The sequence below is a fragment of the Melospiza melodia genome, chromosome 1, assembly GCF_035770615.1.
Source record: "Melospiza melodia melodia isolate bMelMel2 chromosome 1, bMelMel2.pri, whole genome shotgun sequence".
Classification (NCBI taxonomy): Eukaryota; Metazoa; Chordata; class Aves; order Passeriformes; family Passerellidae; genus Melospiza; species Melospiza melodia.
In genome coordinates this window covers 112,318,537-112,344,526 of record NC_086194.1, presented here as the reverse complement: position 1 = coordinate 112,344,526, position 25,990 = coordinate 112,318,537, and the positions used below count along the sequence as shown (strand labels likewise).

General features: G+C 41.5%; 2 protein-coding genes across 2 annotated transcripts; both read left to right on the top strand.

The window, feature by feature from the left end:
* Positions 1–1,014: 1,014 nt before the first annotated feature.
* Positions 1,015–21,133, top strand: SLC39A6 (solute carrier family 39 member 6). The gene is made up of 10 exons (XM_063164487.1): positions 1,015–1,081; positions 2,391–3,214; positions 4,446–4,626; positions 4,903–5,072; positions 6,318–6,527; positions 8,141–8,210; positions 9,454–9,831; positions 15,094–15,174; positions 17,537–17,727; positions 17,832–21,133. The coding sequence occupies exons 2-10, from the start codon at positions 2,417–2,419 to the stop codon at positions 17,982–17,984; spliced, it is 2,232 nt and encodes a 743-aa protein (XP_063020557.1). The 5' UTR covers positions 1,015–1,081; positions 2,391–2,416; the 3' UTR covers positions 17,985–21,133.
* A 298-nt stretch (positions 21,134–21,431) lies between these two features.
* On the top strand, positions 21,432–25,193 carry ABITRAM (actin binding transcription modulator). The gene is made up of 6 exons (XM_063164471.1): positions 21,432–21,506; positions 21,581–21,632; positions 23,796–23,925; positions 24,603–24,679; positions 24,750–24,819; positions 24,888–25,193. The coding sequence occupies exons 1-6, from the start codon at positions 21,443–21,445 to the stop codon at positions 25,014–25,016; spliced, it is 522 nt and encodes a 173-aa protein (XP_063020541.1). The 5' UTR covers positions 21,432–21,442; the 3' UTR covers positions 25,017–25,193.
* The last annotated feature ends 797 nt before the right edge of the window (positions 25,194–25,990 follow it).

Genomic DNA, 25,990 nt, shown 5'->3' with positions numbered 1-25,990 from the left:
ATAACATTCCGAAGTCATCAGTAAAGCCAGATATCAGGGCAGGATTCAGTGCTGCCTTCACACTCTAGCAAGATGAAAAACCTTGGCAACTGATCACACAAGAGAGGCCAAATTCAGAGGCAATGGGCATGGGTAAGCAGAACTGCACCCACTTTACCAGCAATATTAATCGTGTGGTGATAGAGAGAAAAACCCTGGAAATGTTGGAGAAAGATTCGGGATGTGTAAGAGAACCTGTGCCTGGGAGTCAGGGCGGTGAAGGGCTCATGACCAGTGACGCGGTACAGCAAAGGAACATTTGAAAAATACAGTATGTTTTTTTCAGAAGAGAACATCATGTTTTTAGTAAGTTTCAAGCCTTTCTCCATGGTGATCTCAGTCCTTTCTTACTGTCTTTGTCCACTGGTGCACAGAGTGATCCTTCTGCCAGATCATTAACTATAATGACAGGTTTGAGCAAACAGCGCTCACCGCAGAGGCCCTGTGGATGCCGTGGAAAGCCGACATCCCTCGCCATTCACCGCACCCTTGGCTCACAGCCGGCCAGCCCGATCCCGGCCCGGGCCTGCCCACACCCGCACTCTCTGTAACACCGGGAATCCTTGCACGAAACCCTCTCCAAGCCCCCAGGGAACGCTACCACACCCAGCGCCATCATCCAAACCAACGCTGCCAGCCCTAAATGACTCGCGTTTTCTGGGAGGAAAAGACTTCTCTGACTCTCATCCTCTCAACTCTTTGGGGATTATTCACACCTCTCGCGAAACCCTAAATCCAGACGTCAGTGACTTCTCAAACAGGGAACCTCCCGGGATCTAGCCTTCCTCCCGGGCCACCTCCTCCTTGCTGCGGGCTCTGTCCCGGGCCCTGGCGGCGGACAGGAGCTGTGGGACGCCCCTGGCAGGCTCCGGGGGCGGCTCCGTCGAGGCCGCGGCCGCTCGGGCCCCACGTGAGGCGGCCCCGCCCCGCCGGAGCCGCCGTACCCGGAAAAGGAAGGGAAGCGAAGGGAAGGGGCGCGGCGCGGCCGGCGCGGGCGGGCAGCGGCGGTGGTGCGGCTGAGCCCGGCCCGGCGGCGGCAGAGGTAACCTCGGGCTGCTTTTCCTCCCTCTCCCGCTGCGGCGGCCTCTCGTGGGGCGGAGTGTGCCGGGCCCGGGCCCCGCGGCAGCCGCCGCGCTCAGGGCAGCGCGGGCGGCCGGGGCCGGCTCCGCCGGTGCGGGGTGGCCGCGGGGGCCGCGGGCGCTGAGCGGCTGCTGCGGGTCACAGACCGCGGGGTGGGACAGGTTGGGAGGGACCAGGGTGGAACGTCTGGTCCGGCCGCGCTGCTCCGGGAGGGCCATTCCCGAGCACGTGGTACAGGATTGCGCCCAGACGGTTCTTGAACTCGTGTGTTCCATGTCTCCCGTGAGGGAGACTCCTCACCCTCTCTGGACAGTCTGTTCCAGTGCTCGGTCAGTACAGTTCTTCCACATATTCCGAGGCCGCTCCCTGTGCATTAGTTTCTGCGCGTTGCCTCTTGTCCCATTGCTGGGCACCGCCGGGAAGAGCCGGGATCCATCCTTGTGGCACTCCTCTTTCAGTCACTTATGGGCAATGACGAGATCCCCCCGTCTGTTTCTGGCGGCGGCAATGGGGTTTTCCAGGCTGACTAATACTTTTGAAAACGGAGGTTCTCCTCATTGCCCTGAAAAGGGCTGAGGCAGCACTGCCCTGCTCGCAGTCTCCATAGCAGTTAATTCGCAGCCCTGCTGGAGTATTTGTGGAATGAAACACACAAACGCTCACACTTGTGAGCATCTGGTCCACAGCAATGGAACAAGTGAAAGCCTGCCTAGTGAAAGGAGCCGTGCCATACTAATGTTAAAACAAAGGCAGAACGTGACAGCCTAAAAAGCCAAATTTTTGTGGAGTGCTGGAAACACTCGCCCAGCTGGTTCGCCAAAACCTCTGGGAAATCCAGTGATGGGAATTTCGATTCTTAAGCAGGAATGTATAATTTATATGACTTATTCATTGCTCAGTCAGAAACTGCAGGGCTTTTTTTAAGCACGGGAAAACCCTAACTTAGAACTTAGTTGGTGCACCCTTGAGGGTTTTCATGTCAGCAGTGACTCAGGCAGACCTGAACAAAGGTAAGCTGGCACCTGAGGAAGTGTTCCTGGCCAGTGACCTCACTGTGGTATTCAGCTTCTTCTGTGCCCGAGGCAACACATCTGGGAGAAGCGCTGAATGTGTAAGAAATTTAAATGTCTCTTGCTGCATTGGTACTTTGAGCAGGGTTTGGTTTTGTCTGTTGTGGTGTTTTTTTTTGTTTAAGCAAATTATGATTGTGTGTTACAGAGGATAATGTGATTGGTTTTGTGCAAGCTATTTAAATTTTTCTCTTTTTCCAGATTTTCAGTGCTGAAAAGGAACTGCAATGGAGAGTACGGTATCAGTTATTTTCCTTGTATCGTTTTCCATACTGCTGTGTGAAAGTTATCACCATGGAGTGGAGATGGCTACTGTTGTGCACACATCAGAGAGAGCTTTTCCAGAAAAGACAGTGGGTGTTAATACTGACTTGGCAGGACTGATACAGAAATTACACCTTCAAGAACTTTTTAATCGTTATGGAGAAAACAACTCTCTGTCAATTGATGGGTTTAGAAAACTGCTACAGAACATAGGTATAGATAAAATGAAAAGGATTAAAATAAGCCATGATCACGATCATGACCACAGTCACGATCATGACCACAGTCACGATCATGACCACAATCATGATCATGACCACAATCATGACCATCACGACCACGACCATCACTCTCATCATAATCACGTTTCATTGAGTAAAGGCTCTGAGAAGACTGCTTGTCCAAGCCACGAGTCTGATGCTGGCAAAGACCACAGGAGCAGCCACGGGAAGGAGCCGCACAAGGCCGAGGGCGTGGAGCGGCAGCAGAACTTTGTGCGCAGCAAGAACGCGCTCCATGAGATCCCGGTGTCCGTCATCGCTGCCGCGGGCGGCCACGCCGAGCTCCAGGACGTGCAGCCTGGGGAAGCCAAGCCTGTTGTTCGTGTGGGTGCGGCTGGCCCTGGTGCCCTGAATGTCACAGGGGGCCGCAATGGCACCTGGCCGGGTGCCACAAAGGCAAACGAGTCTCGTGCTTCTCCCAAGGAGCTGGAGAGAGGGAGCTACCTCTATTCCAAGCTGAAAAAACAGAACACGCAAGAGGTGAGGCTGGTCCTGTTGTATTCTCAGGAATCCAGATCCACCAGGAATGTTGTCATGGTTTATTTTTCAGGTGCTTATTTTTTACCTGGGTGCAAATTTTGTGGTGTAACAATACCCATAGCCAAACACATGCAAGCAGCTTTTCTTGGAACTGAACATTTTGAGGGAATATGGTGTTATGTTCACAAGCTCAGAGGAAAATTAAGCTTAAATATACACTTGGTTTAATGCATTTATTATTTATATATTTAACTGTTACTAAATATTAAATAAATTGATACTAAACCTGAAAAACATCTGCAGTTTTAAACTTGCAGTTCTGCCTTAGATCAGGAATCTGTCTTGTTTTCCTATTAATGGAGTGAAAGTAAAAAAATCAAGTTAAGGTACTGTGATTCTTATCAAAGCTGTCTCACATTGTGATAGTGTAGAACCATCCTCCTCTAACACCTTCCCTCTCCATCTAAGAACTGTATGTAAACATCTCTGAAAAAGATTGTGGCAAAGTGTCACATGTTACTTTAAAATAGTATAAAATTAGCACTGATAAAGAGTATAGTTGTGTTGTAGACTGATAAAGAGTATAGTTGTGTTGTAGACATTTTCCTTAAACAGTCAGATCCTTTTCCATTAAAGGCTTTAAAAAGCAAGTAGGATCTTAATGTTTGCAGCCATGCCAGGTAACTGAGTGGGTGTTGTGTGGCATGTGGTGGTGGGTGCTGAATTCACAAGTTGTTGCTGTGTTCTGCACTGTGGAAGCAGAAGTTCTGCTGTTCTTTAAACCCACTGAGACTGTGTGTGGGTTGTACAGTGGGGAGCTATTTACTCGAGGGAGTTTATGTACAACATGCTCTGCACAAGCCCTTCCACAGCAGTCACTGCCACAAAAGGGTATTTGACCTTGGTAACGCTTCGTTATGTGGCCTTTAAAACTGACTGAAAAGTGTTAGGCTTTTTCTGTTTGTACATCAAAGCATCTGACCCATTTGTGCTGAGAATGAGTAATAATTACATGTCATCTACCCAGACTCCCAAACCAGCTTTCTGGGGCAGGGTTGGGGTGGAAGTACATTTTTTACTAAATGGGTTTGTTACCAGTTTTTGAGTTGTGTTGATAGAGCTGCTTTCATGTGGTGCCGCTAAATTTCAATTAATGTGGGATGTGCAGTCCTTTTAAGATGTATTGTGGTATTTTGCTTCTAGTTAATCTTTGACTTGTCTGTTTCCACAGTGCTCCAATGCATCCAAACTGATGCAGTCTCATGGAATAGGCACTCAAGTATTGTTGACTGCTACAGAATTTAGTTATCTCTGCCCAGCTCTTATTAACCAGATTGATGGCAAGTACTGCATAGTCCATGCTACTAGTGAAAAAGCTGAAACTCCTCCAAAAAGTTTTTCTCTGCAAATAGGTAGGCTGGGTTGTTTTTTTGTAACATCAAAGCTTAATGGATAAATGTTTATGTTGGTTATAAAATCCAAGAAACCTATTTCATAGTTGTAAGAAGTGTTGTTTTCTTCTGGTACTTCACTAAGATTAGAGAGAAATCTTTGTGGCATACCTTTTGTTAACATCTGATTAATTGAATGATCAGGTGTGTTCGATAACAGAAACATTAAGCAAACAAAGTCATGTAATCAGCTGTTACTTATTGTTGTTGCCTTTTATTTTTTTTTTTTTTTGCCAGCTTGGATTGGTGGCTTTATATCCATCTCTGTCATCAGCTTTCTTTCCTTGCTGGGTGTTATATTGGTACCACTGATGAATCGAGTGTTTTTCAAATTTCTTCTGAGTTTTCTTGTGGCGCTGGCTGTGGGGACCTTGAGTGGAGATGCCTTCTTACACCTCCTTCCACATGTAAGTATTAATTACTGTTTCATTCATTATCTCCCAGCAGAGAACTTGACAGCTCTATGTATTAGTGCCCTATTAGTTTGTACCCATTTGATGAGTCATTTCTCAACCTTGTTATGCAGGTTTGATAGAAAGGTTTTCCATTTGGAACATCTGTATTGTTCATTTCACAGTCTTTAAAAATTCAAGAGCTTCATGGCATTATCCCACTCTCTATTTCCTGTTCTTACTCATATGTACTGCCACGTCCCTGTATTGTTCCTTGAATGCAAGAATTTTGCATAAATTTTCCTAGTGGTATATTGCAATGCTGCTCCTTTTTTTCCTCCCAGTTTAACAGACTTCAGAGGTAGTGAAAATGGCTCACTGAATGCTTTAAATGTGAAATGAATAATCAACTATTTTTTGTTACAACCCACTTATGTTGATGGCTTACCCATTGTGATTTTTCTTTTTTTTTACCAGAATCCATAATTTCTGAAGTCCTGGGGAAAATACTACTTGATGGATTTTGGAATCGCTGTTATGTAATAGGGACAATGAAATGGGAATATGATTGCTAAATTTCTGCCTTTCTTGAGGTTCTTAAACAGACGTTCTCCCCCTGCAAAAGTAGCTTGTTTCAGCTTTCAAATAAAATGGATAAAAGTGCAGATTCTGTGGTTTCTCAGTCCTGCCTGTAATCTACCAGGTGTTTTTTTTCCTTTCTTTTAATTTTGCACTTGCTGTGTAAGGTTATGTAAGTCAAATCACGTGTTAATGAGATGTGCAAAAAGGTTTTTTATTTTTGATCATACCTGTATCCAGTAAGGACAGGGAAAGTGTCAGACTTTCTTTAAAGAAAGAAATTACAGCCAACTTCCTTGTAGAAAAAATTGTTTTACATCTATGAGATTTCTTAGATGGGAGGCTAACTGGTGTGCTGGCTATGACCACTGCTTAAAATGTGGATTCCTTGATGGTGTCAGGAGTTTGTGTGGGAGCAGCTGTACACCTTGGATTAAGCAGTGTCCATGCAGCTTCAGTGTGTCGGCCTGTGCTTGGTCCTTGCAATGTTTCTTCCTATCAACAAATTTCCAATCAACAGATTCCTTTGTAATTGAGTCTGTAAGCAGAGCATTTGCCCTGTGAAAATTGTCAAGTCTGGACTCCAGACATGAGGAAAATTATGTGAAGAATACCCTTTATGTTTCTTACATTACATTTCTTTTGAATATAATGACTTTCCCCTTTTTGTTCTCCCCTTAGTCTCATGGAAACCATCACCATCACCATGAAAAGCCTCTGCTTGACCAAAAAGGCTCTATGTACAAACATCTTGTTTTTCAAAGTACAGAGGAGAATGCTTACCTGGATTCTACATGGAAAGGACTTACAGCACTTGGAGGCTTGTACTTCATGTTTCTAGTGGAGCATTTGATCACATTAATAAAACAATTTAAAGACAAGAAGAAAAAGGTAAGGAGACTATTACTCTGAAAGTCTATTGTATTACATGCTCATTTCTGAAAACACTTATTAAAAAACCTCCCATGAATATCATATATCTTTTGATTTAATAGCAATGGCTGACTGGGTTAGTATTAGAATGTCATTTTTATTAGGGACACATACACTTCTAAATCTTTTATTAAGGGCTCTTTGCTATCTCCATAACCAGACAATATAGTACAGGGTTTGACATTGCAGTGAATTGTTTAATAAGAAAATGTCCAGTTGCATCTTCAATTTTAACAGAGTGATTTAAGAACTCACCTCATTACTGACTTCTTTCTGACATCTTGAGACATTTATAACTATCTGAATGGTTTTATTATTATTTTAATTCTAATCCTGGATTCAATAAGTTTGTACAGTTACTGTACTGCTGTTGAGGAGGGTACTTGCAGAGACAGGTAAGGGCTGGCAGTAAGTTCTTAGATAAATAAGAATCCAAGTATACTCTAGAAAGTGACTTTATGGAATAGCATTCCATGAGGAAACAGTCTGTCAAGCCCCTTGGTGCTTTCCCTTCTCTCCCCCAAAAATGCAGCTCTCAGATTGTTATGCTGGTTTCTATGTGTAAGGTATATAACTGAATTTTGGCAGGTCATTAGTGTTGGTAACTTGCCAATTACTCATAACAGTTCTTTAAAGACCTGTGTAGCCAGGAATAAAGAATTATATCAAAATTGACTCAATATGAAAAATTAAGCAGAAGTTAGTGACAGATTAGAATCATGGAGTGGTTTGACTTGGAAGGTATCTTAAAGGTCATCTGGTTCCAACCAATCCTAAGCCTTGCTTGAGGAAAGTTAGGAAATACTAATTACTTAGTTTAAAAATAGCTAATTGCTAGGCTACCTCAAAGACTGATAATCTCAGTTTAGTTTTCTCATTAAATTGGTCATTAAGGCAGTAGTTGCAGGGAAGATGCCATGTAAGCTCTTTGATCATGGGAGCTTCTGTTGGTGTGGTTTATACTGAAGCTAAACTAACTGTGAGGTTTCCCTATCTCTAGTTAAATTTGTTTGACAGGAAAGAACATGAAGAGTTTTAAGCAGAGCAAGAATTTTGTCTCCTCCCTGCCACAAGGAATGGAATGGATTTCCTGTTACACTAATTATGCCTTCCAAGATATTGAGTCACTGATCACAAATTGTGATACAGACTTTAGTTGGCAAGGAGGAGAGATTTTACTTGGTTTTCCTTCTGTATATTATAAAAAAACATTATATTGACATTATCATAGAAAAGAACGAGCAGAATAAATTAGTCACCATTGAATGCATGTCACTTCTCAGATGAGATGAAAACCTTCTGCTTATTTCTTGTGAGAAATGTAGGGCATTTGTGTGTGTGGGCTGGTTTGTTTGTTTATGATCTTCTTTGTTTTGTTTTGTCCCCTCCTATGGAGCCTGAAGAACCTTTGTCATCCTTCTTTAATAGGTTTCTAATATTCCTCTTCTACACTCTTTATATGGTGACCTTTCTGTGCAGGCTGCATAAATGTTGTGAATATAATGTTGCTCATGTATATCCTGAAAAATAAGTAAAATATTTGTAACTGCAGTATTTTCTTTTGGAATAAGAAAAAAAATGAAGATGATGGAGAAAGTAAGAAGTTTTCAGCAAATGAAGAGAAGTTGGATACAGATGATCGTAAGTCTCATTAATAGCACACAGTTGTTGCTTTGTGGCAGCACTGTTTAAAAAACACCTGATTGATGGCAGCTCATAGATCTGCTTCTTACTGTAGGTTGGAACACTGCCTATTTGAATTATTTTCAAAGCAAAACCTGTCTGTCTGCTGATATGTGGAGCACTAGGTCTATTTGCTGCTTTCCTTTGAAAACGATCAGTGGGTTACAAGTAGTGAATTTGCAGTTTGGGAACTTAACGCCTTTTCATTTTAGCAGCAGAAGCTGAAGTCATTCTGTGAAAGCTGCAATACAGCTGCACTTTCTACACTTCTGTTTAGACTGCTAGATGTTATATGCATCACTCATTATTTAGATTTCTGGGTTTTGTTAGTTTGATTATTTATTTATAAATGTAATATTACAAAATTTGAGACAATACTTGAAGCTCAACATTCAGAGTGCAAATGACCATGTTATCCCCAAGATCATGCTTTAAACCAAAACACACCAGACTAGTTACTTGTTAGCTGTTGTTGATAAAAGAGATGTTCTGTTTTTCAGAGTAATTTTATAAGTAATAAAATACTTGTCTGTGATGTAGAAAAAAAATATTTATTCATTTAATTGCAGAGGAAAAATTTATCAAGTTTCAGCAGTTAGTTAAAAGAACCAACTGTGGTGTGTCAGCAATGTTTATATGAGGGTATTTCATGGTCTATATTGATAACTTTGTTTTTTAGTGTTTATTTTCTAGGTGTTAAACTCAAATGCCTGTATATGTTTTGAAACACAGGAGTTTCCAAAATTATCTATAACAATCTTCTTCTGCATCCTTCAGCCCTGAGATTACTAAATGGCACATGCTTCTTGGATACTTGGTTTTTCTGAAGTAATTGAACTAACAGTCTTCATGCTGTGAGACTGGGACTTGGAGCCTTTTGCTGTTGTTTAAATTGCAGTGAGTCTTAGAGGAAAAGATCTTTTGCCTTTTAGGAAGCATTTGTGTCTATAATGTAAGAGCTGCTTCAGTAGTAGGGGACAGAAACTAAAAGTTTTCCTTATTTCACCTATTGGGAATTATCTCTAAAATCTGAAGAAGTTGTAGAAACGTTTCCAAAAAATCTTGTGGTTCAGGAAATTGGATTATCAGTCTCAACTTCTAAACTTCTTTGCTGCTTCACATAGCCAAACTGTTTATTGTACCTTTGCTTCTTAGGTGATTTTAAGAATGTGTAACATTGTACTCTGGATTTTTGTAACAGGGCCTGAGGGCTATCTAGGGACAGACTCTCAAGATCCATCAAACTTCATTTCTCAGCAGCCAACGGTACAAGAGGAGGAAGAAGTGATGATAGCTCATTCTCATCAAGAGGAGGTTGACAACGAATACGTGTCCAGGGGCTGCAGAAACAAATGCCATTCTCACTTGCACGATACTCTGGGACAGACAGATCACCTAAGCCACCACCACCATGACTACCATCACATTCTGCACCACCACCACCACCAGAACCACCATCCCCACAGCCACAGCCAGCGCTACTCGCGCGAGGAGCTGAAGGACGCGGGGATCGCAACGCTGGCCTGGATGGTGATCATGGGAGATGGGCTGCACAATTTTAGTGATGGACTGGCAATTGGTAAGTGCTAATGCACATGCTGTGAAGGCAGTGAAGTCTTCTAGCTGTCTCTTACCTCTGTTAGGGATGTAGCTAATTGGCAGAGGATCTTTAAAGTTTAAACTTTTTTCTCAGAGCATCATCTTAATAAGTAAGAAAAATCTCTAGCTTAACAAAATGGAGATAAGTGATATGTGTAACAGAAATTATGTGTTTGCAGCTCTGTTTCTTTAGAAAATCTATAAACTGGACTTCATTTCCTGCTTTTGGAGAGTTAAAGCTAACATGTTTCAAAACTAAAGCTAGGCTTATAAAACATATTTAAGATTGGGTTTGTGCCTGCAAGTGCTCAGCAATTTTTTAAAATTTTAGTTAGTTTTTAGGATAAGCTTGTATCTTTCAACATAGTAATACTATGTTTTTTTCACTTCTGTCAGGCCACTGGTACCATTGCCTGATTTATTTATTTTTCTCTTCGATCTGCTCTTGTGTTGCAGCAGGGTCAGGTTCTATACTTGGCATATTTGCCTGCCTGCCTGTACTGGGCCCTGGTTACACATCAGGATTCCTCCAGAGCACGGATGGATAGAGAGATGAGGCCCTGCTTTCAATCTGTTTTAGCCTGAAAATTTTATTTTCTGAAACAGTGATCATACTATACTCAAAACCTTGTTCCTAAAGTTGACTGTAATAGTCCATTTTTTAAAAAATGGAACAGGTATAAGCAGTTATTTTACTTGTAAAAAAACATTTTGTTTCTGCTGAGTTCATGCCCCTATTTTCCCCTTAATGCGTGTGGTTGCTCAGTCTTTCTTGATAACGCTTCAGTGAAAATACTTCTTTATCACAAAAATAGTAGATGGAGTATTTTGTTTTGGACTTCTGTCTGGGAGGTCAGGTTTGGGAACTCTGTCATGTTTTTCTTAGAAGGAGAACTAGATTACAGGTATATTGAATTTAAAAGGTTAAAGTAAGTCACAGAAAGTGAAGTCAAATCAATAATCTTCAGTACTTATGCTAATCTTTCCTGATCTTGACTATTGTATTTAGGACTAATCTTTACAGGTATTGGATTCATTTCCAGGCTGTTTAGCATACTGGAGGCAGTTCAGCAGCATCAGTCTTTCTGTACATTTTATTGTAGGAAAAAATTCATTCTTGTTTGAAGAGGAAACCCAATAATAACTATTTTCTCACAGCAATATTTGCAGTTGTTCAGATTCAGTCAATTCAAAGTGTAATGTGAAAAGAGACTTTCTGATTTAATCTCATTTTTGATGAAAGTTGAAGCATGAAATGTAAATTTTTGAGCGGATCAGTAGTGAAAAATGTGGTAGAAGGAAGATTTGCATACAAATGACACAGAATCAATTACCTCTTGGCATTAGGGAGATTTGGGAAGGAGCTATGACTTTATAGTTATGAAGGGAAAAGTATGAGAAAGGTTAATAAAGGCTTATTGAACAAGTGAGAGCAATAGCTTTCAGAAGTCCTGCTGTGTAGCTTGTTCAGGCTAATGGAAATTTGGGTTTCTTTCAGTTCTGTATGTGCTTAAAAGTATTATGGGAAACCATCAATTTGATGGTGTTGTGAAAATGCCAATGCTACTGGTGTAGTAGTTAATCTGTGTTTTAAAGAAGACATGAACACTTCTGTAAAGATAACTTTAGCCAGCATAACCCTTCATTTAAGTTCATTCACTTCATGTGATTTGTTATTCATAAGTTCCATTCGTTACTTTTTGCCTCAAATCTGTTGTGCTAATTATGTAGGAACAAGATTTAAAAGTGCTTATTTTTTATTAAGGCGTGGAACTGTTGCATCTGACTCATTTGTGCAAAAGGATCATCTGTGATTTGAACTTTTAGGTGTAATTACAACTAAATAAGTAAAATGCAGAACACTATTTTTATACTAGTCTTGCATAGATATTTTTTTTCCTTCAGCTTTTGAGAGAAGTCATGTCTTAAAAGTGTATTTTAAGATAAATCAGCATCTTGAGAGGGGATAATGCCAGATGTATTAATTTCATCTTCAATTTGTTAACATTTCAGGACTTCTTTTTAGCAGTGAATAAATAAAAAGAGATATTCTTGTTATTTAAGCTTGTACTTTAACTACTTAGTTTTTCTCTTTGAACTTCATAAGAATTAAGTCTGTTATGGTCTTGTCTAAAGCTCTAGTGCTTGGTATGTCACCTCAGCCCTTACTTTCTCCCTGCTTTCCCTTAAATTTTCTGTTGGTGCCATCTGTTTTATCCAGATCATTAGTGAAGATACTGAAGAAAATGGTTGCAGTTTTTGTCCTGGTGAGCTCTATTTCTTACCAGCCTTCAGGCCCTGTTGGCCCAGCAGTCCAGTCATTGTGCAAGCCCATATTTCCTCTTTGCCCAGAAAAGACTGCTGTAGGAGATAGTGTCAGAAATCCTGCTGAAGTTCTGTTGTATTCACCATCTGTATGATCAATTATTTTCTCAAGCTGGATGCAGCTTTTGGAGAGGGATTTAAAGAGCATATTCCACATGATCTTTTCAGGAACTGAGATGACACTGACCACTCCTGAGTCCTTTCTTAAAGATGGGAATAATGTTATCCTTTTCCCAGAGCTCCAGTGGGGCCTTCTATAGCCATGGTTTTCCACACATGATCAACAGCAGCTTTTTAGTCACACTAGTAACTCTGTCAGTACCCTCAGGTGAGTCCCATCCTGGGATGCACCTGAGCATTTCCTGGTTTTTCTGCATTTCTCTGAACTGTTGCTTCTGTGGTTTGCTGTCTCTTTCTTTCTGGAATGGAGCTGGGATCTGGCTTTGTTGACAAAGACTGAGGTGAAGGCTGTTCTGGTGCTTTGCCTCTTGTTATGTCTACTGTTTATTCCCTTCCTCATCTATCAACAGATGCGAATTTTTCATGAACTCTGTTTCTCAGCTAACATTCTTGTAGAACTGTTTCTTGTTATCTTTGGAGTCTTGTAAGTTTTAGTTCAAGCTGGGCTTTGGTCTTCTTCCCTTTTGTTCCACTGCTTTTGGCTTCTTTGCTAAGTTCCCAGTCTTTGTTCCTATTTCTTGGGTGCTTCCTTTTTGAATCTTAATTACTTACTGTTATTAAGATTCAAACTATAATTTAAATCTTAATAACACACTGCTTAGCTGGGCACATCTTTTGCAAGAGTTCCTGCACAAACAGGCTTGTTTGTTTGTGTATTTCTGTGCTCTGCAAACTGGCCACCCCTTCTGGCCACATTATCTCTTTTGACTCATTCCCTACACTGCAATTCCTTAAATAAGTCAGAATCTGCTTCACTAAAGCCTAGAGTCTTAATTTTGCTTCTTCTTCTTCCAGCCTCCTCCTGTGTCCTGAACTCAGTTACCTCATGCTCACAAGATGTCATTTTTTGCTGTATTTGTCATCAGTTTTTCCTTGTTTTTGAGCAACAGGTCAATTGACAATGCTAATCCTGGCTGGTTTTTGTGTCCTCTATAGTAGGAAACCATGACCAATACACCTAAGGAACATCCTGGTTTGTGTGTCCAGTACTGTGACCTCCACAGCTGAAGACTCTGTGTGAATGGTGATATTCTGTGTTCATAGGTAGCCTTATCCACCACCTTTCCTTGGTTAGATGATTTGTAACCTTATTCCTAGTGTTACTCTGGTTGACCAAGAAACTGAATAGACACATGGAACCACAGTTTACTCATGCTTTTTATACTGGAGCTCCCTGTGGTCAAGGAACCCCTTCATGGAGGTAGCCAAAAAAACCCCCAAAGTGAATTGTATTCTGTCTCTCTAGAAAGCTGGTATGTCTAGCCATGGCAGGCTTGACAAGCTTTGGTGTCTCCACAGCATCCTTCAGGCAGGCTCTGGGCAACCCATGGACTTCCCTTGGCAACAGGTCAGCAGGTCTGTCTTTGTCCTGCATGGTAGGGAATCTCCTATCACTAAAAAAAAAATCTTTCCTTTCATTTTGTGCTTCTAATCTGATGTACTGAACTGCTGGGCAAGGCAGGACTCACTCACCCTCTCACTGCTGCCAGGGTCATGACCATGTTCTTCAGTCCAGTAAGCTGCAGTGGGGACAGAAGAGTCTTCCTGTTGCCAGACTTCACTGTTTTCAAATGTTACTCGTCTCAGAGTTCATGTTTCCTGTTCCAGTGCTACTTTGGTCTTGCTTCCCTCTGTAGTCTGATGGGCTTGGCCTTTTGCCTCTGTAGAACCTCTTCTGAAGACTCTCTCCATCCCGTTTGTCACCACAAAGGTGCCTCCTCACCACATCCTGCATCCTCTTGCCTGGATGCCACAGCACACATCCCAGACAAATGGTGCTGCTGTCATCATCACTTCAGGGAGGAGCATCGGTCATTTCTTGCACTTGAAGTCCTGGATAGCTGTGTGTCCCTCAAGAGTTAGGTCAGCATGTAAGTGAAAAAAAGGATTGTCTCCAGTGGAGTCATTGCCATTGTAGTGCTTCCTCTGGGAGCAGTTCTCCTGGGTCCCTTGTGTGCCAGCCGCCGTGACATGGCTTTGTGCCTCTTTGACTGCTTGTTGGCAGCATCTTGTGTGCTGGCAGGCTCCTGGTAGCAGCTGAAGAGGAAGCTGGATGTGGCTCTGCACCCTTGGAGAGGCTCTCCATGCAGCTGGGGACCTGACATGCCGTGTGTGAGCTGTGCTGCAGCTCTGCAGTGTGCTGCGTCCTCCTGAGCTGCTGCCAAATGAGAAAAATGGCAAGCAACAGGAGGAGCAGAGAAGACAAGAAAGATGAGGACTGTTGGACTAGTTTAAGGGGTTTTTGTGGTTCTTGGGCTTTTTTTCTCCACTTAAAAGCAACCTGCTGTGGTATTTACCTTAAAGCAAGCTGCTTAGAAGTTGATCCATCACTGTGATTTTGTAGCCTCTCTTATTGTTGTCTTGACTTTCCTTTCCTAAGGTGTCTGACTCTTGAGCTGCTTTGTTCCCTTTGTATCTTAAATAAAAAATAATTTTTGGACAATATTTCCATTTATTGCATTTTTGGGGAAGGATTATGGTGAAAGGTACATTTGGCTTAGTTCAGAAATAAGGTAGTGAAATGTGGTTTACTTTAACAGCAAGATTCTGAAGAAGAATTTTGTGACTTAAGGATCATAAACAACTGTTCAGTTAAAGTTTAAATGCTTCCACAAGTTAAAATTTGAGTAAAATATATGTTCTAATATAACACAAGTATGTGCAACAGTGCTTCTGCACTTGATGTCTGAATATGTAGTAATGTTTTGTTTGCTTTTTTTTTCCTGTCTCTTCATAGGAGCAGCCTTTACTGAAGGGTTATCTAGTGGTTTAAGCACTTCTGTGGCTGTATTTTGCCATGAATTACCTCATGAACTAGGTAAGATCCCAGCATTTCCATATGCTGTGTGTGTATGTCCTTACAGGTGCATGTGGGAGAACAGAAATTTGATCAGACAACTTATCTGTATCAGGTTCTCTGTTCAAGGATACTCTGATTTACTTAAAGACTGTTTAATCATTTCTAAATTGAATTACTAGTTTAAAAATCGAAATATTTCAGCTACTCTGGTTAAAACTGTCTCTTGCAATTACAGCATTTTCCGTCTACTTTAGTTGTAGTTTTTATTCTCCTTGTATATAACATAAGCTGTGAATTGCAGGAGAATGCATGACAGAATTTTCTCACATCTCTCCTTAATTTTATTCTCCTGCTTGTGCTGCTAAAAAGAAGGTCACGATTAGTCAAAGTACTTTCTGCATAACATTTGCTGCTTTTTCATTAAGTCTTGCAAAGAACTGCTGTAGCTCTAAATTAAACTTGAAACTACTTGGAAATCTTTCTGGAAACAGTTTGTTTTTCAAGCTCAAGTGATTTAAATTCGTGTGCAGTCCCATGAGAGATTGTTGTCGTGTCTTACAATATGAGTTGAGTATTTTGCCCTTTTGAAGGGCAGCTGGTGAGGACAGGATGGATGTGCTTAGTTGAACTTCAGACAAAGCTGATCTTTCCAGTTGTCAAATCATTTTGGGTGTGCAACTGGTGTTTATTTCTCAGCTGTCATGGTCACAGTCACACTTGGTGTATAGAATGAAGAAAGAAGAGTTTGCTTTCACTTTTTTGAAGGTTTTATTCCCCAGAGGTTAAAATGTTCAGTTTCGTTTAATGGAGCTTGTAAACCAGTATGTGTAAACTTTAAACTCTCTCTATATAAACAGTTTGATATATTTATACAATAATGTTATACAGAAATATGTTATTATGGAGAAAATATACCTAACTTTATGGGTTGGAAGGAATTGAGTCTCGTTCATACTAATCATGGAACTTGTATTAATTACACATACTAAATGCTGTTAGTTCAGATATAGGAAGTAAATTCATCTTGTGAACCTTATAATTTTAGATTCAACTGTTCTGTTGGTTTTAGAACTTAGAAAAATCTTTTAAAATTTAAATCATACTTCTTTAATCAGAACAGAAAACTTGATAGGAAATACCTTCTTTACCAGAGGACATGAAGTGGCACAGGAAAATTGAAACAAATGGGAGTAGTTCAGGTTATCTGGGCATAAAATTGTATCATTGTTGTTAATGCCGAACAATGTTTTTAATATACTGGTTCATTTTAATTGCAATAGCTTGTAGGAAAGCTGTTGTAACAAATTACTCAAATCAGCTTTGAAAATCACTTTTGTTTACTTTAACTGGAGATAACTTATAAAGAATCCATTTTATTTTCAAATAATAAGCTTATATTACTCTGGTTTAGAAAAAATATTTTCTGAATTACAGAAAATCTGTTTCTGGATAGTGGCTTATCATTCTATCAAGTAAAAATAAGATGTTAAAGATCATGTACAGAAATTAATAAAGAAATGTTAAATTTATAAAACAGATTAAAAGTAGAAAGAGCAGTTACAGGATGATAAATTGAATATGCAATTGAGTGGGAATATTCTACTGTAGGAACACTCAGGCATATCAGGTACTGCAGCATTTTACAGTGGTGGTTTAAATTCAAACTGCTTGAGGATGTGAAGCTATTCAAGACCATCCAAAGGAGGGGTACAAAGATGGGGAAGGGCCTTGAGGAGCAGCTGAGGTGGCTTGGTCTGTTCAGCCTGGAGGAGACTGAGGGGAGACCTCATTGCACTCTACAGCTTTCTCGTGAGGGGAAGACAAGGGGCAGGCACTGATCTCTTCTGTCCTGTGACAGGATCCAAGGGAATGGCCTGAAGTTGTGTCAGGAAAAGTATAAGTTGGATATTGGGACAATGTTTTTCACCCAGAGGGTGAAAACCCTCACCCCAGAGGGTGTTTGGGCATTGGAACAGGCTCCCCAGGGAAGTGGTCACAGCACCAAGGCTGAGTGTTCAAGGAGTGTTTGGACAGTGCTCTCTGGCACATGGTGTGATCTTGGGGCTGTCCTGTGCAGGGCCAGGAGTTAGACTTGATGATCCTTCTGGGTCCTTTCTAAGTCAGGATGTTCTGTGATTCAGCAAGAAGCTGCTTCTTTCCCAAATGCAGAGACTTTAAAATTATAAACTTACAGTATTTGTCGCTGTGTTGTTGTTCATGTGCACCTTTTAAATTTCTGTCCGTCAGTGATTTCTGACTTTATGAAGGAAAAAAAATAAGGCAAACAACAGCATAAATGTAGCTTCGTAAATATGACAACACTGCAGTACCTGCCCAAAAATGAAAACTTTGTCTTGGCTTTTTTTCCCCCCTGTTATAGGAGATTTTGCTGTCCTCCTAAAAGCTGGTATGACTGTCAAGCAAGCTGTGCTTTACAACGCTCTGTCAGCTATGCTGGCCTACCTTGGGATGGCCACTGGGATCCTCATTGGTCATTATGCAGACAACGTTTCAATGTGGATATTTGCACTTACTGCTGGCTTGTTCATGTATGTGGCTCTTGTGGATATGGTAAGTGCTTAGAGCTGTTTGAATTTGTGTAACACAGCTTAATAATTAATGATTTGAAGCAACTGTTTCTTTTGAAGGTATTTAACACCTCCTTGTTTGTTTAGGTACCTGAAATGCTCCACAACGATGCCAGTGACCATGGATGTAGCCGGTGGGGATACTTCCTGTTACAGAATGCTGGCATTCTCCTGGGGTTTGGGATAATGCTGCTTATCTCAGTATTTGAACATAAGATTGTATTCAGCATAAATTTGTAATCCTGGTTGCCAGGAAGACACCTTGGTGTTAAATTATAAGTGGTAGAGGTTTTTTCTACGAATTTCCTTATTGGAAAGGTACATTTGATATAGACTAGATATTTTTGTTGGTGTGCTTTGTTGTTGTGTACTTCCCTCCCTTCTTGCCTGATAGAAAGGAACACTGTAAAGTTTGGGGTTTGTTTGAGTTTTGTTTGTTTGTTTTTAATTGTATTTTTTTTACTTGGGATTTAGCATTGCTTATGGTACTTGGAAAGTGGTACTTAGTAAAACATGGCCAAATCTATATTATTTGTATTGTTTGGGGGGGGGGGGGTAGGTTGTTTTTTTACTGAATTTATTTACTGTATGTAATTATATGTGATGTTTTTTACTTCATTGGTTTTGCTGGTTTACAGAAGTAAAACAACAGTGGTTTTTATTTTAGCACAGTTAAAATCAGTGGATACAAAGCACAGTGAGCAAAGTAAAACAAGGACAAGACATGTAATGGTTAGCATGTATTTATTGGTAAAAATTCATCTCTTCTGCATCCACCTGGTTTATACAGAAAGGCAGATAAGTCCATTCCATCCTTTGTGGTGGTGCTGATTCTCAGTAGCTTGTGGATTCCTATGTCATATTCCAGTTGGTTTCTACTGCAAACAAATTGATGTAAAATCAGATCCTAAGTGTTTACATCAAATGTTTGACTTGTTTCATCCATTCTGATATGAGTTGCTCTTCACTGGTTTCTCAGATCAGCAACAGAAGTCCAGCTCTTAAATTGCCAAAGCTTTAAGGTATGTGAATCCCATCAAAAAGACTTTAAAAGCAGTGCTGTATCCCACTTAAGCTGCCTGAAGTGACAAAGGTGTATTAAAGCCTGTTTGACTTCAGGGGGGAGGAGTGCTACAGGCTGAGATAAACAGTCATTTCCTACAAAAGCTTCCCGAAGTAAAGTGTTGATTTACTTTGGGAAAATGAGCTGAGTGGGAGAGCTGCCTACCTCTAGTTCAGTGTGATTGCACACAAACCTGTGCTATGTTTTTTTGCAAGAACTAAAGCTGAGAAATCCAAAATAAGAAAATTTCTTTGGTAGCATATCTAGAGAAGCAAGGTGTTAAAGATAATAAGTGTATGTAGTTTAAGCCTACAGTCTTAATATGTTTAACCACCCTGAATGTCACTGAAGGAAGAAGGTTGAAAAAACCAATAGTAAAATAAATCTGCATTTGCAGGGAAGGTGAACACGTCAAAGTTCTTTAATGATGAATAAATAACAGAATTATGCTATCTTACTAGCTAGCTTTAAAAACCCCAGAAATAAAACAGTTAGCACCTATTTCTGATCCACTCCCTCAAATAATCAGCTGAATAAAAAGCTTGAACAACAAGATAAATGTTTGATAATACCATGTGTGACATATTAAACAGTTTGTTGGTCTGTCATACAGTGGAAGCCAGGAACCATTCTATCACCTCAGAAATAGATGTTTTCAATTAATTGAGAGATTTGAGAGGTTTTTAAGAGTTGGGAAATGGGTACACATGAGTTTTTGCACCCAGTGGACTTAGCTTCTCTTCCTTCAGCCTTTCCTCAGGTTAGCAAGATTAAAATTTACTTTTCTGCTCACAGTGATGAAACCCTGTTCTGTGCCTCCTTTGAAGCCAGGGTTGAGAAATGTGTACTTCCTTCAGCTCTCCTAATGCACCTCTGTGTTCTAGCTGGCTTTTTAGGGCTTGGACATGGTGTTCACCTGTGGTGTGGGAAAACTCCATAAATACAGTGCACTTCAGCCTGTGGGGCTTCCACCTTCTGCACTGCAATCCTGGCTGCTACAGAAATCTGGCATCTCTGTAGTCCTGGGGCATTTCAGACATGGATGAGCTCAGTTTGCTTTGAATTTTTCACTGCTGGTTTCTGTTAGCCTACAGCCATAGTAGCTGCCAGTTTAGCTGGATTTCTCTTTTCTGGATATGACACAGGAAGTGGGCAGGTAACCTGCTGTTGTTCAGGAGATTTTAAGATTAATGACTAAATAATGGAAATAAATCTACAAATTTCAGTTTTCCAGTGGGTTCTTGGCTGGCTTTTGATTATTAAAATATCCACATATCAAAACCCATTGCTAGTTTAGGAATAAAAAAAAAGAATTGCCTTTAGTGCAGAAATGTCTCTGTCCTGTACACAAACATTCCATCCATTCAGTGCTCTTTGATCATTGATGGAGAAATGTCCATGACAGGGAGCTGTCCGAACTGATAACTGAGAATGCTACAGACTAAAACTTGCTGTAGTTATTTATCAGCAGGATGACAAAATGTTTGTTGTTCTGTTTGTTTTGAGCTGGTTTGTTTGTTTTGTTGTTCATCTTTGTCAGCCTTACAAAGTAAAATCTGCATCTGTTGCAATGTACTCGTGTTGGAAATACTCAATGCTTGGCAAACTGGTGGGGCGGTGCCTCTAAGCAGCCCTTTATTTTTATGTGCATATTTTTCTGCAGCAGTTTTTAAGGTGCCTGGCTACTCTGGATAATAAATGTGTCTGCTTTGTGCATCCATCTGTAGCTTAGTAATGGTACAGACTGTAATTTTTATGCTGTTACAGCTGCCTTTAATGCCTGTGCTAGGTGCAGGTAAACAGAATAGGCAAAAATGCTGGAATCAGTTTTGGTTTGGTTTATTTCTGTAACATATTCTAATGGTTTTGGCCTGTCTTTGTACAGAAGTGGTTTCAATTTTGGGCAGCAAGAGTTCAGAGCAAAGGTGTGGAAGTTCTCAAGTTCTCCCCTGCCTGGCCTGTGGGGATCAGGTGCTGGTACGGTTTCTCTGATCCTTTGTCCCTAAATGTGATGCCGTGGGAATGCAACTCCTTTATGTTTATATAAAACACAGCCCAGGCTGTGAATTCAAAGGCTGAAATAGAATCACAGAAAGCTCTCCTGCTGCCTGAACTGAGACACACGTGCAGTTAAAATCTCTATGGAAAAACTGGGTCGTTCTATTTTCCACAAGCAGAAAAAGTTGTTTTAATAGAATGTGGGTTGTTTTTCTTTGTTTGGTTGTTTTTTTAAATTTAAAGTACGTTTTTGGTGTGTGTGTATATATGGTCACTGTAGCTGTTACTGTATTGCTGTGTGCTAGAGAAAATAAACCACTGAACCAAACCGCAGGCGTCTGAGCGTTTTTCTCAGTGATGCAGCTATGGCGAAAGATGTTTAGAGCCTCGAGGAAAAAAAAAAAAAACGGTAGCAAAACTGAAGGTTTGGCAAACTGGTGGGGCAGTGCCTCTAAGCAGCCCTTTGTTTTTATGTGTATATATTTCGGCAGCAATTTTTAACGTGCCTGGCTACCCTGGATAATAGATGCAAGGGTTTCCTCAGACTTTCCCGTGCCGGGGCGGGGAGAGGGCCGGGCTGGGGCTGCCGGGGCCGCCTCCCGCCGTCATCGCGCTGCGCCGCCGGGCCGGGCCGGGCATGGCTGAGGGGGCGGCGGGGCCGGGCGGCGCCGAGCGCTACTTCACCCGCTGGTACAAGCCAGGTACCGCCGGGGCCGGGCCGGGCAGTGCCGGGGGGGCGGCGGGGCCCTGACTCCTCTTTGTGCCCTTCTTGCAGACGTGAAGGGGCGGCCGTGCGAGGACTTCTGCGTGCTGCAGCACTCCAACAGGCGAGTGGCCGGCGGGGCTCCGGTGCCCGGGGGGCCTCGGGCTGCGCCCGGAGGGAGCGGCGGTGGCTGCGGCAGCCGGGACGGGCAGGGTCGGCCTGGGACACAGCACGGGGCGAGCCTGCGCTGTCCGGGAAGGTGGGAGGAGGGCAGAGTGACAAATCGGCCTCCCCATCCTTTAATTGCTCCAGTGAGAAACAGAGGCTTGGCCTGTTCCCCCCTGACGGCCCCCCCACAGCCCCTCGTGCTCTTCAGCAGGGCCCGTGGTGCTGCCCTCGCTCCCTCTCCTGCTGAAAGGGCCCCTACACCCTCCCTAGGGGCGTTCATGGAAAGACTGGACGTGGCACTCAGTGCCGTGCTCTAGTTGACACGGTGGCGTTCGGTCATAGGCTGGAGTCGATCTCAGAGGTCTTTTCTAACCTAATTGATTCTGTGATCATCAGTATGAGAAGAGAAACATTCCAAAAGGCCTTTGTGAAATGATATTTTGAAGGACTTTAACTCGATTTAGAAATCCTTCCATTTGAACAAACATTTAGCTTTTTCTAGATAAAACCTAATTACTTTTCCATGCACATGTACTAATGGATGGTGAAGGCAAGATATGAAAGTGTCTTGTTTCTGCTTGGATGTAGCTGGATATCCAGTTATATGGAGTAAAACAACCTGTACCTGATGTGGAGTCTCCTTCCATACCTTACCTCCCCCTGCTGCAGCCTCTTAGGGCATCAGGAGCATTTCTGGGGTGCTCAGTCCCCGAGGGAAGAACATAATCTGCTATCCACGCAGAAACTGCCAGGGCCAGTGGCTCATGGGTTGAGGGAAGGTGAGGCAGCATTTGCATTCCTGGTGAGTTGCCTGCTCTAGAAATTCGGAATAAAAGGAAGAGTATGCTTGGCACAGGCCGGAACCATCACCTTGCTGCAGCCTTTGGAGTTGGAGCTTCTCTGTGGCTGTTTCCTTCCTCCATTCTTTCAAAAGGGAAACCAGAGTACCTTCAAATAACAGGTGACAGTAACAGCAAGGAAGAACACCCTTCCATTTGTACTGAATACTGAATATAAGGTTACTAATCTCAGGTGTCTGATATAAACAAGTTTAAATGCCACTGATCTGTTCAATTGTCCATGAAGACTGTTCTCCTGCTTTGAATTCTGAAATATCAGGACACTTGGATTCCACAGCAGCTTAGCCAAATATTCTGTAAAGTAATTGACCATTATAATGTATGGAGCTGTGGCTCAGCTTGCTGTTTCTATGCAATGTGAAGTGTCTCTTGCTTTTTTGTTTTGCGAGGTCTCAGCTCCATCAGGTGACAGCTCAAAGATAATTTGTCATCTTCCCCTTAGAAGGCGGCTGGGGTGAAGGGAGGTAGCTTTGCTGCTAGAACATGCTGGATGCATTTGCCAGGATCCAGCTCCCTCTTGTGGGAGCTGTGCAGCCAGAACTCCACAGGAGTGTGGGGAGATGGATGCAGCATCCACAGGGAGAGATCTGGTTCTGTGCCCTGGTTTTCTCTGCAGTCACTCTTGTGTTGATTCTGGTGCTTGCTGTAGGTTTTATACTCTCAAACAGAATAGCTTCCCCTCCCTTCAGTTACTGGCAAGTCATGCTTGTGCATTAAGCACGGTTCTAGGCCAGGCAGGCAGGCTTGGTCTCTTGAGCTGGGCTCATCTCAAACTGTGCAGTGTCATGGTAAGAAATAACCCTCTGTTAGAAAAAGCAAGTTAACTAATGCCCAGGTCACCAAAGGATTCCTCAGCTGTTCACTGCACAGGGCCTTTAGCTGTTGAGAAACACTCCTTTGTGTGACATTTTGTGACAAAAGTACACCGTGCTTTACTTATCTTAACCTCAGTGTCTACTTCAACTATTGGCTGAAATGAACCAGCCATGCTCTCATGGGGTGCAACAGATAGAACAGCATTGGCTTATTTATAAGCAGTGGTTTTCTTTCAGTAAGAAGTGTAGGGATTTTGACAGTCCAGTATGGTATCTCAAAATGAAGCATTTTCCATGGGAATGGCTTTAGGTCAGAATGCCATTTTCAGTTTGGTACAGCAGGTGTCAAATAAGATAGGCAGAGGAGGTTGTGGGATTTGCTTAGAGCATGAAGGAGTGGCTTCTTAAAACTACAGTGGACTAATTATAATTTTTTTTTTTCAGAATCTGTGTCATCACCTTGGCAGAAGCCCACCCTCTTCTTCAAAGTGGAAAAACAATTAAAAACATTAATTACCAAATCAGTGCAAACTGTAGCAGACTTCAGAATAAGGTCTCTGGGAAGTCAAAAAGGGTATGGCTTTTTGATTTCCTTAGTTTTCATTTTAATCTCTCACACTGCCTGAGATTTTTCTGTCCTTTCTTGGAGAGAAACCCAGCAGGTTACTTCTGTATTTCACTTTAAACCAGCCCCTCTGCACTTGAAGAATTTAGATTTCCTCAAGATGTGCTTGTCTTGCTTGTCCCAGCCAGGGTCTTGCAGTGCTCCTACAGCACTGGTGGTTTCCAGTGTTGCTCAAGCACACTCGCTTCTAGCAGGTTTTTTTGGTAGTGTACAGAGGGACATAAACATCCCTGAAATAATGAAAGTTTATTTCCAAGAAGATGTGAAGGATTTGGAAACTAGAGAGTAGATGGGGCAGTTCAGTGTAGTGGGTTTTTGAAGGTGCATTTGAACTTGCTTTTACTGAAAGCCATGGTGCTGTTCCTCTCCTCTCTCCCCTGACTCATCAAAATACAAGATTGCTAGTCTGCAAGAAACTCAAATCTGTAGGCTTGTAACAAGCTTCTGTTTTATTTGTGCACATAACTAAGTTGGCTTCTTCCCTTCTGTAGGGAAGCACAGCTCTGGAACTTGGAATGACCTGTAACTATCACACATCCTTCCTTTTAGACATTGCTGATGGTAATACTTTTACAAGTCCCATGTAATTAAAACCACAGACATGTTTGTTTGTTTTCCAAATGCAGGGAGCTCAGTTTCTAACGGAACTTGCCCCTCTGTGCAGGATATCTTCATCAGATGGAGAGGAATACACCATTTACAGGTAAGATTTTTCCCATTTTTTCCCTACCTTGCCATACCCCCACATCTACAGAATCTGAACACTTTTGCAGTTGCATACGAGGGCGGCTGATTGAGGTGAATGAGAACATCCTTAGCAATCCCACTCTTCTGCAAGAAAAGGTAAGACGCTTTCTTGTTCTTTATTTTTCAGCTTTTATTTCACTGCTAACTTCAGTCTCACTTTTTAGCCATCAACTGAGGGGTACATTGCAGTGGTTCTACCCAAATTTGAAGAAAGCAAGAGTATAACTCAGGGACTTCTGACGCAGAAGGAGTATGAGGAAGTTTTGATGAAACGCCGCAGTTCTGCTTCATGAAATCAACTCTACACTTCCCATCTGTGTTTGATACTGAATAAGTGACTTTTATTGTACACTGTTTTATAGTATGGAAAAGGCCCAGTGCCAGTTTTTAAAAGGACCTAAACTCCTTGATTTGTAAAAGAATAAACCAGTTAAAATAGTTTGTATATTAAAATTTCTGTAAAAACTTGACGTAAAGTTTTTTTTTCTCTGAATTCTAACACTACAGGTTTTTAAATAAGCTCAGAATGACATGTTGGAGATTATTTATGTTCCACAATCAGCTTTGCGTCTGCTTAATGCAAGCATAGGACATACAGAAAAATCATAGTATTTAGCTATCATGTAATTTAGCTAAACTAATACAATATGGAGTTTGACACAGGTGAATGGAAAACAAAAATGCAACAAAAGCCTGTGTACAAAGAGCAGATAAATTTGAAAATACATATTTCATACCAAGTTGTATTTTCATGGTATCCTGAAGTCAAATAATGCCCTTTGTACAGAATTTTGTAATAATCACTATCTATTTTCTTCAATTTTACATGGCATAATGTCAAGTCTGCATAATACTTTAGTGGTTCTACAGGCAACTCAAATTCTGCTCAGAAAGTTTTAATAAAAAAGCAACAACTGCCATCTACAAATAGGGTAAAAGAAAAAGGGCTTAAGTCGAAACTATTAATCACTTAGAAATACGTTTTTTGTGGAGATAAATCTTGTCAAGATTAAAATTCAGAGGTGAATTGATTGAAAGAGATTTTTTTTTCCTTAGACTACTTCATTGCAGGTATAACTTGTAACTAAGGTAACATTTCCGTGCTTCAGGCCACAGCCTTTCAGACTATATTCCTGATTCTGCTTTGTCAAATACACAGACTGAAATAGGCCAGAGATGAGTTTACAGACTTCAACAGTAGTGTTACATGTAGCATGTGCAGCACAGGGGTCTTTATGTAAAATGTCTATTTAGCAGCATCTTTGGG

Coding starts and splice junctions, on each gene's coding strand:
- SLC39A6 (XM_063164487.1), top strand. CDS start 2,417: ATGGAGAGTACGGTATCAGTTATTTTCCTTGTATCGTTTTCCATACTG. Junction 6,528..8,140: donor TTAAAGACAAGAAGAAAAAG/GTAAGGAGACTA, acceptor TTTTGGAATAAG/AAAAAAAATGAAGATGATGG. Junction 17,728..17,831: donor ATGTGGCTCTTGTGGATATG/GTAAGTGCTTAG, acceptor TTGTTTGTTTAG/GTACCTGAAATGCTCCACAA.
- ABITRAM (XM_063164471.1), top strand. CDS start 21,443: ATGGCTGAGGGGGCGGCGGGGCCGGGCGGCGCCGAGCGCTACTTCACC. Junction 21,507..21,580: donor CACCCGCTGGTACAAGCCAG/GTACCGCCGGGG, acceptor CCCTTCTTGCAG/ACGTGAAGGGGCGGCCGTGC. Junction 23,926..24,602: donor TCTCTGGGAAGTCAAAAAGG/GTATGGCTTTTT, acceptor TTCCAAATGCAG/GGAGCTCAGTTTCTAACGGA.